Source organism: Odocoileus virginianus, chromosome 12 (genome assembly GCF_023699985.2).
Source record: "Odocoileus virginianus isolate 20LAN1187 ecotype Illinois chromosome 12, Ovbor_1.2, whole genome shotgun sequence".
NCBI classification, from domain to species: Eukaryota; Metazoa; Chordata; class Mammalia; order Artiodactyla; family Cervidae; genus Odocoileus; species Odocoileus virginianus.
The window spans coordinates 49907843-49927650 of record NC_069685.1 but is presented as its reverse complement, the minus strand read 5'-3'; the positions used below and the strand labels follow the sequence as shown (position 1 = coordinate 49927650).

General features: G+C 46.9%; 1 protein-coding gene across 9 annotated transcripts in view; it reads left to right on the top strand.

Moving 5' to 3' along the window:
* Positions 1-19808, top strand: part of CUX2 (cut like homeobox 2) — a 287416-nt gene that overhangs the window by 169747 nt on the left and 97861 nt on the right. For 7 of the 9 annotated variants that reach the window (XM_070475190.1, XM_070475187.1, XM_070475185.1 and 4 more), the window contains exon 2: positions 18599-18709. The exons of 1 other annotated variant lie outside the window; for it this stretch is intronic. Coding sequence is in view for 6 of the 8 variants with exons in the window: in XM_070475187.1 (XP_070331288.1) it covers positions 18599-18709 (111 nt within the window). In the remaining 2 variants the exon portion in view is untranslated. The remainder of the gene's footprint in view (positions 1-18598; positions 18710-19808) is intronic. One more of the 9 variants, XM_070475184.1, reaches the window with a different exon arrangement.

Sequence of the window (19808 nt, the reverse complement as noted above, 5' to 3'; positions counted from 1 at the left end):
GGAAGAGAGATGCAGGAGTCCGGGAGAGAGGTGGGTATGAAGCTACCCAGGCCTCTGACCATTGCCTACAAGTACCCTCAGACCCAGCAAAAGTGTCCCTGGCGTAGCCAGCGACTGACTGTTCCAAGGTATTTTCTACAGTGGAACAATTTGAGATAATTAGAACTTTACAAAATGACTTAAAACACTCTGGTAATGCATAAGAAAACACTTGTGAAGTGTAATCAGTTATTAGCAGCTGATCAATTATCCTCATGGATAGCTGTTGGGGGGGAAGAGGAGAAGCAATAAGAAGCCCCTTGATTAACTAATTTGAATATCTTTGGAGAACAAATTCCGAAATTTCTTTCTATTTTCTCTCCCGCTATTGTAACGGCCCGCACATCTGCTGGATAAAGGCGGGATGCAAATGGTAATGAGCACTCTGCTGTGAACAGACTCCCTTGTTTGGGATCCTGGGAGGAAGGAACTGGAGGTGTGGGGGTGGTGCGCCAGCCAGGCTGGGGGACCTCGTGCCGGCTAGAGGGCAGTCAGCTCTGCCCCCTCTCCTTAGGGCTTTGAGGGTTGGGGGAGCTGGCTCCAGTGGGCAGTGGGCACCCATCTGGGAAGCAATACAGGTCCTCCTGAAGACTCTTCTAGGACCGTCTGGGCCAGGGGAGTCCCAGGATGGAGTGACCAGTGAGAGAAACCTTTATTCTGGAGTCTGCTGTCAGCCTCCTCAACCACTCTGGGTGACCTATTTATAAGAGGTGGGAGTGATGAACTGGCATGTTAAGGACCCCTCATCTCCAGGGGTCTCTGGTTCCACAGGACATCGTGGATGTGTCATACCATTGGCCACCTAGCTTACAATTGGCTCTTGGTTAAAACGAGGCTCTGGAGCCAGACTCCTGGCTGGAATCCAGCCCTGCCACCTCAGCTGTGTGACCTTGGGCAAATGACTTAATCTCTCCGTACCTCGAGGTACTTCTCTGTAAAAAGGCAATAATAGCAGTGCCCGCCTCACAGTGTTGTTTTAGCATGGGCCAGGCACATGATAAGTGCACTGCAAATGTGAGCCATCCTTGTTATTATTATTCTCTTCATCCCTTGTAATTAACAGGCTAGACTGGAGTTTGCAAACTGGCAGGCCAGGGTCCAAATCCCCCAGTAAATCTGTTTTGTTTGGCACAGACTGCATTGTTAAATTTTTATCTGAATTTGTTGCCAACAATTAAAAATCAGAAGCTTTTCAAATTAAAAATCTGGATTTGGGCTTTTCTGTGGAATCAAAGCCTCCAGCCTCGCTGAGCCCACAGTTCCCTGTGGCACCAATGAGCCAGAGCTGAGTGTAGCTGCTCCCTTTCTCTGGGACACTTGTCTCTCACCCCTTATCCCTGCTATTACCCTGTCCGTCACCTGTCAGCTCTGTGAGGTCTGCTGGGAACAGGTCCCTGATGTAGGTGCTTGAAGCACATTGAATGAATGTGCATTCAAAGGAGGATTAGACTTGATGGGGCAGGTCCATTTTGAGAAGATCGTCAGCACCTGGTGGTCCTGCCAGAGAGAGTGCAGCAAACTCCAGCCTTGGTATGTCTGCCCTTTGGGTCTCCCTTTCCCGGGTCCCCCCAACTCCTAAAGAAGGTCCTGTATGTCTACTGTTCCCCCTCGCCCCTCCCCGCTTTTGTCCTTTCCTCTCCATCCCTCCACATGAGATGTTCTGGAGACACACACACAGAAGTGTTGAAATGCCAACTGAGGACCCAGTCTGAGGCCTGAGGCACCAGGGAAAACCACATACTGTTCCATGGTCTGTACCTGCATCCAATGGTCCATGTCCTTGTCAACCAAACAAGACCTTTATTTTAAAGCTGTTCAGAAAAAAAAAGTGTCTGAAACCACTTTAAAATTCCTCACTCCTCCTGCCCAGCAACTTTTTTTTTCCCCTCCCCTGACTGTTCCATTGCTTAAAAATGGCTTAACCAATTTGGATTATTTTTAGAAAAATGCCTGGCATGTTGGCTGACAACCTGTATTCTAAGTTTCAACCTGATAGAGAAAAGACAGAGTTTATAAACCCCTAGGAGGAAAAAAAAAGAAACACACTAAACTTTGCTTTAGAATTGAAATCATCTAAAACTGACCCCATGGATCCTGACCGACAGAGTGTCAGGTGACACAAGGAACTGGCACCAGGCCCCAGCCACTGACTTGAGATTTCAAGGACACAGAAGGGAGTTTGTTCTTCTCTGCTCCCACTAGCATTGCTGGGAGAACTGGGTCTGCACCATGAGAGGCAGAGCAGACAGACCCAGGTTTGAACCCTGGTTTCATCATGCTGTATCCTTGAGCCAGGGGGGTACATTCTCTGAACCCTCAGGTTTGCCATCTGTGATATGGGAATACTTATAACCACATCAGGTAAAATGCTGATCACAGAGCCAGATGCCCAGTGACACCCAGGTGAAGTGAAAGTCGCTCCATCGTGTCCAACTCTTTGCAACTCCATGGACTATTACAGTCCATGGAATTCTCCAGACCAGAATACTGGAGTGGGTAGCCTTTCCATTCTCCAGGGGATCTTCCTAACCCAGGGATCGAACCCAGGTCCCCCGCATTGCGGGCAGATTCTTTACTAGCTGAGCTATCAGGGAAGCCCAAAGACTTGACACCCAGTCACCTGTCTGTAAATGTTCCTTATTGTCATGATGGTCCAGTGCAAAGGTGAAGAGGGCTCTGAAAAGAAAGTTAGCATGAGCTTTATGTGGTAGCTGAACATAGCTTTCCCTGCCTCCTGATTTTTTTCTTTTTTGGCTGCTCTGGTCTTCGTCGCTACGTGCGGGCCTTCTCAGTTGTGGAGCGCGAGGGCTACTCTTCACTGTAGCGCTCAGGCTTCTCATTATGACGGCTGCTCTTGTTGCGGAGCACAGGCTTCATGGCGGGTGGACTGGCATTTGGGATTTTCCCAGACCAGGGATTGAACCTGTGTTCCCTGCATTGGCAGGGGGATTCTTAACCACTGGGCCACCAGGGAAGCCCCTTGACTTTTTTTTAAGCACCTTTATTGAGGTATAATTTATGTACAATAAAATTTACCTATTATATGAGTACAGGTCAGTGGTTTTTAGTATTTATGGAGCTGTGCAGCTATCACCATAATCCAATTTTTAGAACATTTCCATTGCCCCAGAAAGATCTTTTCTATTCCACTCCTAGCCCCAGGACTTCATGGATCTACTTTCTGTATCTATAGAAGAATGGTCATAAATCCCCTAACATGGTATCTGCCTCTTAGTCTGGGCAAAAAGTATCATCTTCTTTTATTGTTATCTTTATTGTTGTTGTTATTCTGTCCAGTCCCCAGGGCTGTATAAATGCCTTGTAAGCCCTGACTCCATGCCTTCATCTGTGAAAGATAAGGTGCTAAACTCAACACCACGCAAGCAGTGACCTTGTCTCTTGCAGCCACTGCTGGATCTCAAGTGCCTGAGACAGTGCCCGGCACAGAGTAGGCACTCAGTTGCATATTTGATGAATGAATGAATGAAGGAATGAATGCCATCGGCTTGTTGATGAGCGGGATGTAAGCAGCATGAGGTTTCCTGGAAAGAAAAACAGTCTAATTTAGAAAGTGTGGTTTGACAATAACATCAGGTTCATTGTCAACAGTGACCTGTTTTGTGTGAGGGAAGAGATGGCTTTCCGCTCCTTTGAACAAGTTGCTTCATCTCAGCAGGAACTGGTCTGGGCTGGTCAGCAGTCACCGAAGTGGGTGTGGAATGGATGAGCATTGGCCGAGTCAGCCAGACCAGGACCACCTCCCACTACCAGCCCTGATCAGGTCCATGTGAAGGGACCCCCACAACTTAGGTTTACGTAGTTAGGAATATGGCTTTAAAATGTGAATGAATTTTCATCCAGGTAATGCTCAGCAGTAAAGAATCCACCTGCCAATGCAGGAGACGCAGGGTCAATCCCTGGGTCAGAAAGATAGCCTAGAGAAGGAAATGGCAACCCACTCTAGTGTCCTTACCTGGGAAATCCCATGGACAGAGGAGCCTGGTGGGCTACAGTCCATGGGGTCACAGAGAGTCAACCATGACTTAGCGACTAAACAACAACAAATTCTCCCAGGCTCTGAAATATCAGGACATGCTAACTTGTCAGGCAGCAATGCAGCCTCCCAGGGGTGGTGGAAGAACACCCCAAACTGTCTTCTGGTGGGGAACTCACTAGTTCTGTCTCATTAATCCTGAATTTTCTCCCACCCTTACTTTTCTGTTTTCATTCCTCTTTATTCTCGTTCTTTCTTTCCTCTTTATTCTCACTCATTCCTGCCTCCAAAGTAAGGTAGTAATATTTCTATTCTTAAGGAATTGTTATTTTTGTTTTATTTGTGTGAAACATTTGTAGCTATCAAAGTCTCTTCATGTTCTTTATGTTCATTTGGTGTGCAGAGAAATTCAGTGAAGTGAATACTCATTCAAAAAGTATCTATTAAGCTTTCCTCTACACCAGGCGTGGACCCAGGTGCTGGAAACACAGAGAACAAGAGAGACCCAAGTCCTGCCCTCCTGGAGCTTTTAGTTTTAGTTGTCTGTGTAAATGCTGATGGACGCTCTGTCAAACAGGAGCAAGGAGGGGGTGGGTCTTCTTTAGAGTTTGGGGTAGGGGCAAACATGACCCCGACTGAAGGAGTGCCAGAGTTGGGAGAATGGGAAGCGATTGCAGATAAAAGAAACTTCCTGGGCCGATGCCCCAAGGGGTGGAAGAGAGGCTGGCATGTTGAGGGATAGGAGCCGTCAGAGTGTCTGGAATGCTTAGGTCTGGGGACAGATGTCCAGCACACCTAAACTGGAACCTTGGGCAGTGGCTGCACTCTGCAGGCCGTGGTGGGGGAGACTGGATTCCACTCTTAAGCCCAAGGCAAATAAATCATGGAAGAGTTTCAAGCCAGGAAGAGGCAGGAGCTGATTCATGTTTTGAAAAGCACACTCCAGCTGCTGCCTGGAAATTGGACTGTAGCAGGTAAGGGCGAGAGCTGGGAGGGAAGGAAAGAGGCCCCGGAAATAGTCCAGGCGAGGGATGATGGCAGCTTGGACGAAGGCGGCGGCAGGGGCGGTTATTATTTCTGGACAGTCAGCGGTATTTAAGAGTGAGATGTGCCTGGGATTCATTTCTTCTTATTATTATTATCCTCATGCTGCAAGTGGGGAAACGAAGGCTCGGGGAGGCATCTGCCTTGACCAGATGAGAGCTCGCAAAAGAAACAGGGAAGCTGGAACCCAGGGCTGCAGAGCCGCTGCCCTCCCTGGAATCTGCACTCAGTCCTTTTAGGTAGCTCAGCCTCAAGTCCAGCCCGCACCTCCAGCTGAGACGTTGCTCACGAGCGTCATCCCCATTTTACAAATCAGGAAATTGAGGCTGGGGCATTAAGATCTCCCAGCTAGAGAGAGTGGCAGAATCGGGATTTGAACCCAGCCCACATTCCTAAGTCTTTCCATAGGACTTTAGACTGGGAAAATGAGTATACTGTGTACTGGGCCTCTTTTAGGCTCTGCAGAAAGAAAGTCTCTGGTCCAGAATCGGCCAGTCTGTCATTCTCCAGTTTTCCCTCAGTCAATAAATACAATGAAATTCAATTCTGTACAGACTGTGTGTGTCTGTAGGTAGGGGGAAATTCTGTTATGCTTTCAAATGCAGACATGAACATCTTGGATCTGGGGAGAGAACGTTTGGAGAGAGGGGTCTCACCTGTGTTGTTTGGGGACATGGCCTTTCATGGTTTGGGGAGAGGAAAGGATGAGTGTCACCTTTTGCATAAAGGGTGAGTGTCTTGTCCTTGAACTTTCCTGGTAGGGGCAGTACCTGGTCAGGTAGGCGTTCCTGTCCATCACTTTATTTACTATGCCACCAAGGCAGTCGGGGGGCCTGGGTACAGCTTCAGGTAATTAAAGTCAGCTCTGTGGGAAATGCACATAATGTGGATGATGAACATTTTAATAAAATGTAGGTAGACGAAAAGGGCTGTTGATTCAAAAATGAAATGTAGTCTTCCTCTTCCTCTCCCTCCTCCCTTCCCTCCATTTCACTGGAAGCAGAAGAATTGTGTATCAAGGACCTTACACAGTTTGGTGTGAAATAAGACCCACACCCTGGACAGGAAGCAGCCGGTTAGACTTTTTATGGAGATGTTGGTGACAGGCTGGGACAAGGGACTCGGGCATGGGGTCATCTGATTAGTAGGAAACTACTAGGGACCCGCAGGCAACCATGCCTGGGCAACCCCTGTTCAGTGTGGGACTTCTTCCTGGAGATGGCATCACTCAGCAGATGTCTTCTAACCCTAGAAAGGAGAGTCACGGTGTGTGAGTTGCAGCCACGTGAGGACTGGCTTTAAGGGGTGTCCCCATGGGTTAGGAATAGCCGCAGAAAGGGGGGGCTTTTTGTGTGAACTCTGGCTCCCTTTTCTTCCTCGTGACCCCTACAAAATATTTGTCCTTAAAAATGTTTATCTTCCCGCTGACAAACTAGACTGCACAGGGCATCTATTAAACACTAGTTCCTCCCATTTGTCCAGGGAGAATTTACATCTACAGATTTCTCAGGTCCTCTCAGTAACCGCTCAGACAGCCTGGCCCTTATTTAACCAATGGCACCGTGGGCAGCAGGAAGATGGGCACTTGCCAACGTCAACAGCAGATCAGGGGACAAGTGGTGGAGGACCCGAGGACTCCTGGGTGGAGCCCTCCCTGGCCTGCCCAGCTGCCCTTCATTTGAGGGTTTTCCTCTTTCCATCTTACCCTCAACCTTCTCTGGTTGGGACTTCCCTGGTGGTCCAGTGGGTAAGGCTCCGCGCTCCCAATGCAGGGGCCCCAGGTTTGATCCCTGGTCGGGAAACTAGATCCTACCTGCCATAACTAAGAAGCCTAAATGCCACAACAGAGATCCTGTGAGCCTCAACTAAGACCCAGTGCAGCGAAAAAAAAATTTTTTTTTTTAAAGTCTTTTTTAAAAAAACAACTTTCTCTGGCTGATCTTTCTGGTGCCAAATGGCATTAGTTTCTTTCCAGTGGGTCCCTAAAATCCGCCCCCTCTCTCTCCTGCCTGTTGCCCCCACACACCCTCACCCACTTGATGCATAGCAGGAGGTGGTATTTCTGTTCTCTGGGCCTCCAGGCTCATTCCCCTGCCCCTGAGGCTTCCCAGAGCTGCCCGAAACAAGCACCTCTCTTCTGCTCAGCTGTCCTCTGCAGCTCCCAGTTCCTTCTTGCCTTGATCTCATGGCTTTCCAACCCAAATCCACATGAATTCCTACTGTTCTTCTAGGTGGTCAACCACTCCCGCGCACAGCCTGAGTTTTCCACCCTCCACGCCTTTGCCCACAGCTCCTTCCTCCTCCAATGCCTTCTCCCAGGTGCTGGCGCCATATTCTCCTGTCAGCTGCAGCTCTCTCCCAGGGCACTTCCCCCTGGACACGACGTGAACGTTATGTGTGACCGTCATCTTCTACCACTGAGCTGCTCGAGGCCCCTAGACCCTCACCTAGCACACAGCAGGCGCTTTCTTCCCCACCTGGATTGTATAACTTAGCCCTGTACACCAGTAAATTTTTCCAGAGCTTTCTAAGGTTCCCACAGAGCTTCGTCCAAGGCCCAGTCTCCTCCCCCACCTCAAAACAGAGGCTATTCTGAGAAATGATGTTCGAATGGCACAAACTTCAGCGTTGGTGCCATGATTTGGAGACAAGGGGACCAGGATTCAAGGCCCAGGTCTGCCTTTGCCTGACTGTTATCTTGGATGAGTGTTACCATCTCTCTGAGACTTGATTTCCCTGCCTGCAAAAGGGGTTAAAAGAGGAGATAGGCCAATAGGTCAACCATGAAAAGTTACCACTTAGTTCCTGTGACATGATGAGTAAGCACCACTGTGGCACCTAGCAAGGGCGTGGCACGTAGTAGGTGCTCAGTAAACAGTGAAATGAGTGACTGAGTGATTACTCGATGTGACGCCTCCCCCTTTTGTAACAAAGGAGAGGGAAGAGCACAGAGGGGAGCTGCCCGGCCAACTCACCCAGCTGAACCGGTTGTGTGAGCCCTAAGAGGATACAGCGGGATCCCTGGCCCCTCACTCAACATCCACCAGACTGGGGGTGGGGCTACCTTATTTTCCCGGCGCCACAAGCTTTTGCATCTGAGAACTCCAGAATATAAAGCAGCAATCAAGGGCAGGAGGAAGTGATCGGATGTGGCTCCCGGGTTCGTGGCGAGATAATTAGGTGTTTGATTGGCATCCTCTCTCAAGGACAGCCACCTCCAGGTCCCGCCTGCAGCAGGAATTGGCTTGTTTTCCTGGCTGATGCTTGGGAGTGGGGGTGGGACCTTGGAAATGGGGGTGCAAGTGCTTAGGGGAGAGGTCTGGGGCCAGGCTTGGCCAGCATGTCTTTCATTTTTCCTTTATTCATACATTCATTCTTTCATTCAACAAATGTTGAGCACCTACTGTGTACCAAGCATCAGGGATACAGCAGTGACCCAAACAAACAAAGCCCATGTCCTTCTGGAGCTGACACTCAAGGCAATAAATAAATAGGGCAGTAACTACATAAATGCATTGATGACAACTGCCATTTAGAGAAATAAGCAGAGAGAAGAGCAGGTGAGGTAGGAGGAGGTGCTTGCTTGCTTTTTCAAATAGGATGGTAGGTAGGACTGGCTTTTGGGAGGAGATGATATAAGAGCTGAGACTCGGAGGAGGCAAGAAAAAGACCCATGTGGAATGAAAAAAATACAGTATTTCAGACAGAGGGAACAACCACTACAAAGGCCCTGTGGCAGGAATGTACTAAATGTGTTCAGGAGCCAGCAAAGATCCTGTGTAGCTGGAGAATGACTAAGAGGAGAGTAGAAGGAAGTGAGGGCAGAAATAAGTCATGTGGGCCCTTGACATTGAGATGAGCACTTTAGCCTTGATGCTGAGTCAGGGGAGAGCTACGGAAGGGTTTTGAGCAGAGGAGGGACAAGGTGTGACTTGGGTTTAACACTATCCCTGTGGCTGCTGGTGGGGAGGACTGTAGGAGGATGAGGGCAGCAGTGGGGAAGCCCACTGCAGAGGCTGTGGTCACCTAGATGGTAGTGGTAGAGAGGATGAGAAGTGGTTGAATCAGCCGACAGGCTTTGCTAATGAGAGCAATGTCCACACTGCAGCCCTGGGCCTCAGCCCAGGACCAGGACAGGGAAGGTTGCTGCCTCCTCAGGGCTAAGGGCTGGCCATGCCCCCGAGCACCCAAGCACCTCCTGTCACCCTGCCTGCACCCCCGAGAGGGAAGACATGCCATGGCTCCATGTTACAGCAGTAAATCCTCAGTACAGAGAGAGGCCAAGGGTCTGCCCAGACTCACAGAGCCAGTAAGTAAGAACGTCTGGACTCGAGCCCGCTCTGCCTGCCCACTGTGGGCTCTGGACTGCCTCCAGCTACAAGCAAATTGACGATGAAACCGGAACTTTGGGAGCCTTGAGGGAAGTCTGGTGGGCCACAGCTTTAATTGTCTGTGTGCCCTGAAGGACCGAATACTCCATGCAGGCAGGACTTGGGTCTGACTTGTTTTGGGCAGCATTGTAGACGTTTAAATTATCATTGAGTAACCGCACAAGTGGACAGATGGAGGGATGGACAGATGGACAGACAGACAGACTGACCTGGCCCAGCTGTGCTCCTGGTCTTCAAGCCAAATGAGTCCTTGTCTGGAACACACAGGTCAGGGAAAGGTTGCCCCATGAGCATCTGGAGGAAAGAATCCAGAAGAAAGTGTGATCTTGGCAAGTGTCTGTTTCTCCGCAGGTACCATGTGTAAAATGGTACCTGCATCGGAGGACCATTCATTTGCTCCCTCAGCAGATGTTTCTAGAGCATCCACTGCATGCCAAGCACTGCTGGGAAAACTAAAGGAGCTTTTGTATGCCAGTTAACATGGACCTAGAAAACCCTCTGTGGACAGTTATTATACCGTTGTTATTATCACTGCACTGGGAGTTTGCTTAGAAGTTTTTGGCAGCCTCACCCACACACCCAGGCCTCTTGGTTTGGCCACAGTCCTGTCAATGGGCTGTGTGACCCAAGTGTGAACTGTCTGTCACCCCGGCCCAGCTGATGGAATTCTGTAAAGCCAACTTGGCTAAGAGCTGTTTTTCGCAGGCACCGCCCCTTGCCCTGGCCGTCAGATAATTGGCCCAATACATCTTGGCATCTGGAATTTACATACGATACAGGGAGTGATGGATGACTCTGGTAACCCGGTCTGTCTCTCAGCCGAGGCTCAGTTATCCATCTCAGCGGGCTACAGAGCCATCCGTCTTGTCTCCTTGCTCATGGCCGGCCAGCATGTGCCCTTTGTCCCAGGTCATCCCCAGCCCCCTCCTCAAGCCTGCCTCTAGGGCCACTCTGAAGGCGACGTCCCCATCATGCCCAACAGCATCCCCAGAAACCCTCCTCGGTGTTAGTCTGAGACTCTGATGGCAAAGCCCAGAATGGTTCCATGGACCTGAGATGCAGCGTGGGTTGTTTGGCCCCTCATAGAGGACCCCACCCTGCTCCTGCCGCAAAGCACTTCTCATGCTTATATCTACTAACGGTCATTCACTCTCAAGTGCTTTTTGAGTGCCTTCATGCCACTCGCATTTAGTTAGAACTAGCGGCTACAGTTGTGAACAGGACAGGCACAGTCCTCACCCGTAAAGGACTGACATACCATTGAAAATAGTATGACCACTAAAGATCCTAAACACTGTGCCAAGCACTTTACCTACTTACAGTCTTGTTCTCAAGAGATTTCCTCAGTAACACTTTGGGCACAAATTTTTACCCCCATTTTACAGACACTAAAACTAAGGTTGAATATCTTGTCATACTGCTAGTGGGGGAGTCAGAACCAGAATTTGGACACAGGTCTCTGGTCCCTGAATATTGTCATTGTTCCCCAGACAGCCCAGGCTGTTTCAGGGCTTCTGACACATATCATTCATTCATTTGACCAACAAGCATTTCTAAAGTACCTACTATGTAAAAAATAGAAACTGTTCTAGGCACTGAGGATAAGAAGCACCATAATCTCTGTCTTGCTATCTTGTAAATAAAGCACACAGTGTGTTTGATAGTGATACATGTTAAGAAAAACACTAAAGGCAGGAACAAAGAGACCAGTTAGGGGGCTGCCACAATAATCTCATTTCCTCTGTGTGGGATGCTTAGCTTCCTTAACCAGCTCATCCCCTGAACTCAAGTCACGTGTTCCCATCATACTTCATTTGTACTTTTCATGTTGTCCTTTGACACATGGTGTTGGAATTGACCTGTCCCCTCCACTGCACTGTACATTCCTCAAGGACTGGGGCTGTATTGGTTAATTTCTGTATACTAGTCCCTAGCACTGTACCTGGCACAGAACTGGGGCTCAGTAGTTAATTGGATGGATGATTAGATGGGAATGGATGGATGGATAGATAGATAGATGGGTGGGTGGATAGATGTGTGATTAGACGGATGGATGGATGATGGACTGATGGCTGGTCGGGTGTGAGTGATTGGATAGATGGATGTTGGATGATCAGTTGGATGAATAGATGATCAGTTGGAAGATAGATGATCTGTTAGATAGATGGATGATGGATGGATGGATGAATGAAATGAGTGGATAAATGAATGGTTGGTTGGGTGATAGGATGGATGTTGGATAAAGGCCTGGGTAACATACTAGGCCCTAGCAGCCCCTGCCCAAGTTGGGAACCATGTAACGACTGGATTTAATTAGTAGAACTAGGTAAAACTCTTACCTCTCCCTTGCCCCATCAGTTTCCATACCCACACAGAGGCAGTTCAGGGCATAAGTAAGGGTTTCACTCTTCTCCAACTCTGCTCTGGAGGTGATGTCTTAATTGGATGTCCTTTGTCCCTTTTGCCAGAACTACGTATGCCCTAACTTGTGTTATTTGGTATCAGAGCTCTTGGAGGATATAGACAGTATCTGATTCATTGTTTTCATTTCTCTTATCTAATGCCCAGCACACTGGAGATCATGGGTGGGTGGATGGATGGGTGGATGGATGAATGTACAACATCTCTAGTTTAATCTCCCTGCAGCAAAGAGAAAGCAGAGCTCCAGGTTTGTGTTGGGGGCAGTTGGTGGCTGTATTAAAAGTCATAATCACTGGTCATCCTTTTTTTCCAGACTTGGCCTGGAATCTCAACTGCCACTTCATCTATATATCCTTACAGGAGATAATATACATAAATTGCTTAGCACATTCCATAAATACTAACATATATATATAGACAGCGTACATTTTAGCCATGAGCTATTTTCTATAAGGAATGTCTGTTTAAAGTTTCATGTGGAGAAAAGGCCCTAGGGCTTTAAAAATAAAATCTGGTGACAGATACCAGAAAGGGATAACAGGGGCACAAAGGTGATGCCCAGACTTGGAGAAGAGGGTCCAGGAAGCCTTCCTGGAAGAGGGGACACTTAAGCCAAGGCACAAAGGATGAGAAAGATCAACTGCAAAGAAAGAGTGAGGTCATCAAAGCTGAAGGAATTAAGTCTATTAAGCCAAGAAGTTGGGAGACCCTGCTGCCTTTGGGTTTATGCAAGGAATTCAGTCTGGTTGGGAAGGAAACAAAGAGATGGGAAGATGGGGGAAGGACTAGGGACCCAGTGACACCCAGATGGGGAGTGTGGCAATTGTCCTAGAGCAGTGGAGAGCCAGAGGTGGATTTTGAGCAGGGGAGGGAAATGTTGAAGAACCATTTCAGCCCTTTCAAAATAAAGGAGTAAGTGAGGTCCTTACTTCCTTAACCCCTAGTCCCCAACAATGACTGTCATTTTTAGGTCTCTCCTCAGAGTTGGTATTAGGGGCGTATTGTCTGAGTGTAGGGGTGTCTTTGGAGCTGAGAAGAGTGTAAGCACATGCTGAGGGACTGATCTGCATGTGCAGGGGTCCCCAACTTCCGGGCTGCGGACCAGTGTCTCCTGTCTGATTAGTGGCGGCATTAGATTAGAAAGAAAGTGCACAATAAATGTATGCTTGAATCATCCTGAAACTATCTCCATGCCTCGGTCCATGGAAAAATTATCTTCCTTGAAATCGGTCCCTGGTGCCAAAAAAAGTTGGGGACTGCTGTTTAAAGGATATATATATTTTTTAAAATTTATCTGGCTGCTTCGGGTCTTAGTTGCGTCATGCAAAATCTTTTGTTGTGGCATATGGGCTCTCGTCGCAGTGCACTAACCCAGTTACTCCACAGCAGGCGGAATCTTAGTTGCCCAACCGGGAACCAAACCCACATCCCCTGCACTGTGGACCACTAGGGAAGTCCCTAGATGTGTCTTATGTGTGTCTCCCCTGTAGAAGCATAGCATCTAGCGCAAAGCTTTATGCCCCCATTGACACTTCAGGTCAAGATCCTGTGTTAAATTTCTTTCAAAATTAGTTATTCTTGTAAGATTCCCAGTTCTTCCTGGTTGGGGAAACACAGTTGAACAGAGAATGTTTACTTGCTGGCCCCATAGATAACCACCAGTTTTCCTTCACCACCCAAGAGCCTCTTAACCAGCTGTGCAGCCTGGGCAGGTAATCTAAGGTTTATTGCCTTAGTTTCCTCATCTCTAAAATGGGAGAATCAGATTCAATTCACATTAGCTGAAGTGTGAGACATACCTCCACAGACAGGACATGAGATGATTGTAAGTAGACCTGACACAAGAAGGGATCAGCTTGTGTCAGGAGCAGCGGTTAACCCTTCTCCGTGGTCATCCATTCCTTCTCATTTGAACAAGAAGAAAGTCTTTCCCTTTAACACTTCCCTAGCACTTGCCAACCTCCGTTTATAACAAAGACAAACAGCAATGCTTTGTTTTCATTGTACTTTTAAAGACTACCATCTGTCCATGGCATCGGGTCCTCTAGTGATAAAAAGAATTTCCTTTTCAAATGTACTTATTTAGGTTAAAAAAAAAAAGAAGTAGTTGTTATGTAAAGGTCAAAAACAGGAGAAATTTATCTATGATGCTAGGGTCAGAATGATTGTTACCTTTAGGGAGTACTAACTAGGAGAGGGCATGGAGAGCCTTCCAAGGTGCTCAGAGCGTGAATATTCTGTGTATCTATCTGAACAAGATATATAAGGGCGTAAGAAATTTGAGCTTAAAATTGAACTTAAAGTTATGCAAAAACAAGGAAATGAATCCGTTTGAATATAAATACCAAGGACTTTGTTTAATTCATGTGAAATATCAATACGGCAGAATGCATGCAGAGTGGTATGTATGGTTGAAGTTGAGGCAGTGATGAACTGGACAGCCTCGAAAGTTCCTTCTGGCTCATATGTTCCAAGACCCTGCATGCCTGGGAAGCTCCAAGGTTGCCCAGCAAGGTGATGACAGACCCTCTCAGAGTTAGGAGACAGTGGGCGTTTCCCGTAGGCAAGCAGCAGAGCTGTAGGTTCCATTAGAAGAGCCCTTCATCCCTTGCCCCAGCCTCTTCCTGCCATTCCTCGTCCTGGATGCAGCTCAGTCCCGGCTTCCTTTCTTTCTGCACACTGGCCCGAACCTCAGCTGCATCTATCATCTGCTCCAAGCTCATTAAAATTATTTCTTTTTAGTTGCAAATGGGCTGTTTATGATGATCATTATTTGAATGGTCTGCGCCGGGCTCCGGGCTGTCTGTCTGCTGCTGATGGCCGGTTAATCAGATGAGTCTTCTCTCCGCCTGGGCCTGGCCCAAAGTCTGGGGCTGTGTTAATCATGGCTCCCCTAGGGCTGGGGGCTGGGGGCCGGGTGGGAGAGGATCCCAAGTTCTGCTTGGTCATCAAAGAGGGCCTGCAAGCTGTGTATGTGCCTGGGAGTTCAGACACTTATTTCTAAAACTCAACTTCAGACGGGTGCTGGTGTATGTCTATGAGAGTTTTTTTTTTTTTTTATTCCTTCAAAATAAATACAGTGCTATGATTTTTTTTTTTTATTTAAATACATTTATTTTAAAAGACTTGTCAATTCTCTCATTGGCCATATTGCTTTGTTAATGTTTAAATAGTCTTGTCTTTTAGGGTGGGAGGGAGTGGTTTTTTATTTTCTTTGCCTGTTAGAGTAAAACTTGGCAATACTCTGTCATCCTTTTATTCGGGGGCAGGGGTGTGATGCTGGGAAAGATTGAAGGCAAAAGGAGAAGAGGATGACAGAGGATAAGATGATGATTGGATGGCATCACCAATTCAGTGGACATGAACTTGGGCAAACTTTAGGAGATGGTGAGGGACAGGGAGGCCTGGCATGATGCAGTCCATGGGGTCGCCAAGAATCAGACATGACTTAGCAACTGAACAACAACAACAAAGCATGTGAGATTTTTACCAACCTGTGAAATCCAGAGCTCGTAGAATCACTGATCTAGGGGGTTGTTCTCTGCGCTCTCAGTTTATCTAAGTTTAATATCAACCAACACTTGCTGAACAGTTAGTACTGTGCTTGATGCTTTACATGTTTATAACATTTAAAAACAGCTCCCTCAACATCTCCCAGCTAGTGAGGAAGGGACAGAAGCCCAGTGAAGAGCAGGATATTTTAATTTTGCCTTTATAATCCACCAAGGAGATAATTCACACCTGAATTATTAGGAATATAATTTGTTTCTTAGTCCCTGCTTGAATCAACTTACAACATGTTAATGTGTCCACCACAGGAGATGATGTATATATAAGCTTTAGCATGTTGCCTGGTATGTGTAAGGACCTAGTAAGTGATAGTTGTGATTATTTATTTGGGCTTCCCAGGTGACGCTAGTGGCAGGAGACATAAGAGAAGCGAGTTTGAACCCTGGGTTGGGAAAATCCTCTGGAGGAGGGCATGGCAACCCTCTCCAGTATTCTTGCCTGGGAAAATCCCATGGACAGAGGAGCCTGGTGGGCTATGGTCCACCGGGTTGGAAAGAGTTGGACACAACTGAAGCGACCTAGCACAACACACAATGATTATTTACCATTTTTGGTGTTGTTAGTGTACTTACCATAGACAAGCGGCAAGACTTCAGGGTTGAAGGATGAACATAGATGTAAGACAATGTTGAGAAGAACGTAGACATCAGACACATCATCTGCTCCTCTAGGGATGAACAGGAAAGACACCAAGAGCTGGGCTTGCCTGGGGCTGGATTTGGAGGCCTACTGATGTTCCGCATCCGGTCTCACTCTGCCCCGTCTACGGCATGGATGCAGCAGACAGATCCGTGCCCACCGGCAGCCTGGGAGGTTAGGGCGGAGGGACACTTGCACGGTGTCATTGTCTGGTACAGCACATCAGACACTTGGACTTATCCTGCTCTGAAATTTCCTTTCGGAACCTGGGTTTGATGTTTTAAATAAGGAGTCAAAGATCAACCCCCATGAGGTTGCTGGGATGCTGGGAGACTTAGTATCCCAGAGATAAGAACATTGTGTCAGATATATGATCATTCTAAATCGTGTGATGTTAACCCAAGTCTCAGTTCTGTTTGTCCTGTAGCAATGTAAAAATCACACCTTTATCTTCAAGACAGATGAAACAAACTAAGAAAAACTGTGAGCATCCTGCCACAACTCCAGTTGACTGTGACATTCTGGTTCCTTCCCTCCTGCCAAGAGAGGGTCTGTCCACCTGGCTGCACCACCTAGTTGGGTTTTGTCTACCTTTGATCAGTCCTATTGCTGCACACACAGATCTCTCCCTAGTCACTTGATATTTTGGTCACAGTCAACTGTGGTTTCTTTATTGGAAACTGCAGTTGATGATAAACCAGAAATCCCTTTATTTTCTCCATCACCTTGGTAGACTGTCAGAAATTGTTGCTGTTTTCTCTCTCTCCTCTCCCATGACCCCTTGTTCCTTACCTGGCTCAATAACTCAATGGGACGTCTGGACTAGAAGTCCCTGCACCTTGCAGTTGGTGCACCCGGGGCTGTGGCATAGAGTTGATTTCAGCACCTTGGAGAGCACCACACTTTGCAGTCTCTTGCCCGTCTATTTTAATGACTTTTTTTTTTTTTTTTTGCCTCGACCTTCTCCCTTTTAGTCTCATGATTTTCCAAAGAAGTTAGACATTTCTTCAGAAATAGAAAGTCCTTCCCTGATTTCTCCCAAAAGTTCCATAGGCAGAGACACTTATTCTGGGTTTAGGGTAGACGCTCCAGCCTCCAGTGGGTATGAGGTTTATGGTGCTATGGTGAACTGCTATTGAGCAGATTTACCGACTCTCAGACATGATATAAGACAATTACCATGCATTTTGTCTCTTAGAGGGAAAAGGATTTGCAGCGGGTTAATAGTACTTTTATTTCATTATCTAATGGTAAAAGTGTTTCATTGTGTGTGCAAGATGAATGCGTATTAGTGATGACAAATGGGGTCTTTCAACACGGTACCAGGCCTCGTCATACATATGTTAGATTAAAGAGTTCACCCTCGAAATACACTCTCGCATCTGCGTGTGTGTTTTTAATAAATCTGATTGCAGAAATTTATTGCATCACCGGATTTAGGAAATTATGGGGCTTGATTGCTGCAAATATAATCGGGTGATATATACAGAAATGCTCCTCGAGTTATGGTCCAGAAAAAAGCCCATCTCGGGATGGTGCAAGAAAGCAGCAGACCACATAAACAGAGCATTTCTTGAATTATGCAAATGAAATCCATGACAACTCATGGTGAATTGTACTCCCCTTGTGAAACTGCCACCGTTAAAGTGAAGAAAGCTGCGAGAGGGGTGATCAAATATACATGTACGACCAGCAGACATTGTCTGTCATGTGTGAGCTGGAGCGTCCCCCACTTCCATCCCTCACTCTTTTTTTCCCTCCTTGGTGCATCCTGTAAAAACCTGGTCTGAAACCTTCATTGCACATAAGCAGGCAAAGCTGCTTCCAATCCTTTGCTCTGAATCCAGCAGTCTTCAATGAAATATTTCTTATACTTGAAGTGAACCTTAAATGATTTACTGCAGGATACACAAAAGGTCATCTTGCTTCTTATTGGCACCTTCATTTTTCCAAAATCTACTGAAATTAAAAAGCCATCTATATCTTAAAAGGCGTATTTATGAACCCTTAAGTGTAAGTAAGTCATAGTTGGAACAGTTCCCACCTCTGATATATGAAAGCTGTCGACAGCACTTTCTTACACTATAATATGCCCATACAATATGCCGCACTTTACTATTTTGACACGGTTTGGAGATGTTTTCTACAGTTACTGACAAGCTTATGCCATCACTCCCTTGGAAATTTAAGAGGTGGGGCAGAGGCGTAAGGAAGAAATGAAAAAAAACAACTCCACCCAACTTTATGGGAGAGTATTGATCTGGCCTGACTTCTGACAAGCAAAAAAGCTGTCCTGGATTTTTTTTTTCGGTTGCATCCCCAGTTTCGTAAATTATTCATTTGTGCCAGGAGTCAATATCCTGTCTTTTCTCAGCTTTTTTGTAAGTTAAGAAAACTTGTTTGGAATGCTGTTTTGTACAATGATTAAAAAGGAAAAGGAGGAAAAAAAATCTTTTTCTTTTCTCTCTCTCCTTTTTTTTTTTTTTTTTTATTGTTCCAGAAGGAGCTTAATTCCGTCGCTTCCGAGCTGTCTGCACGGCAGGAGGAGAGTGAACATTCTCATAAACATTTAATTGAACTCCGCCGGGAATTTAAGAAAAATGTACCTGAGGTACAGTATAGTTGCTGTTATAGAATTAACTCAGTAGGAATGCAGATTTTTCTCCATTCAAACTATATTTTGAAAACTATAGACATAAGTGACTAACAAGAAAAGAAGCTAATTAGCCACAAAGAAAAATTACAACCCTCAACGTTTCCGCATTTCTTCGTATAGTGGCACTCAGCGGTGCTGTCTAGAGTAAGAGCAGGACGCTTCTCCACGGAAGCCATTGTTTTTGAGGGCTCTGTACAACATCCATCTTCCCCCCACATTAATGTCCAAGTCAGATGCTTGGCCTTGACAGCAAAGACAATTTGTCTCAAGTTCCTGATTTTGTTTTGCTTTCCTGTTGGCGTCTGGGAGATGGTGGCTATAGACCATCACCCTCTCCAGCCCTTCCCTTAATCTCCCAAGTCTGAAAGTGGCACCCATCCCCCGTAAATGTGCCTCCTTCTTCACCCCTTCCTTTGCAACACCAGCCACCAGCGTTGTCTTTCCCAGCTGCTACGAGGTGGTCCAGTTAATGACCAGCCCCCACAATGTAAGGGTCCCGCAGGGGAAAAGACGAGAATGGACACGTTTCTTTCTTCACAGGGGTGAATGTGTGAATTTTTTTTTCCTCCTCTATCAGGCCCCCTGTTGCTCCTCAAATTTTTTTTTTTTAATGATGGAAATAAATGCAAATAGGAAGAAGAAAACCTCCTGACTCCATATAATGTTGGCAGGGACGTGACACATCAGAGGCATGAAAACGGGAAACAGACACCCAGCCCGTCCCCAAAGCCCGCTGTGCCTCTGTGGTCAGCAGAGGGTGGGGCTCTGTCTCAGCACACTCAGGCAGCCCGCATCTTGGAGGAGAGCCAAAGAGGGCCTGCCATTCCGAAGGTGTTAGTGTTAGACTAGACATGTTGATTCCATTCTGCCTATTGGAATCACCTAGGAGTCCTGTTGCCATCTTGCTGATGGAGGAGGGGCCCACAGAAAGGTGGAGAAGAAGCAGGCTACCCAGAAATCAGGCCACGCAGAGGGGTTGGTCTCTTAGCTGTGAAATCCTCCTCACATGTCATAAATATCTTTGGTTCTTCAAGGCAAGAGTGGGAAGTAGGTT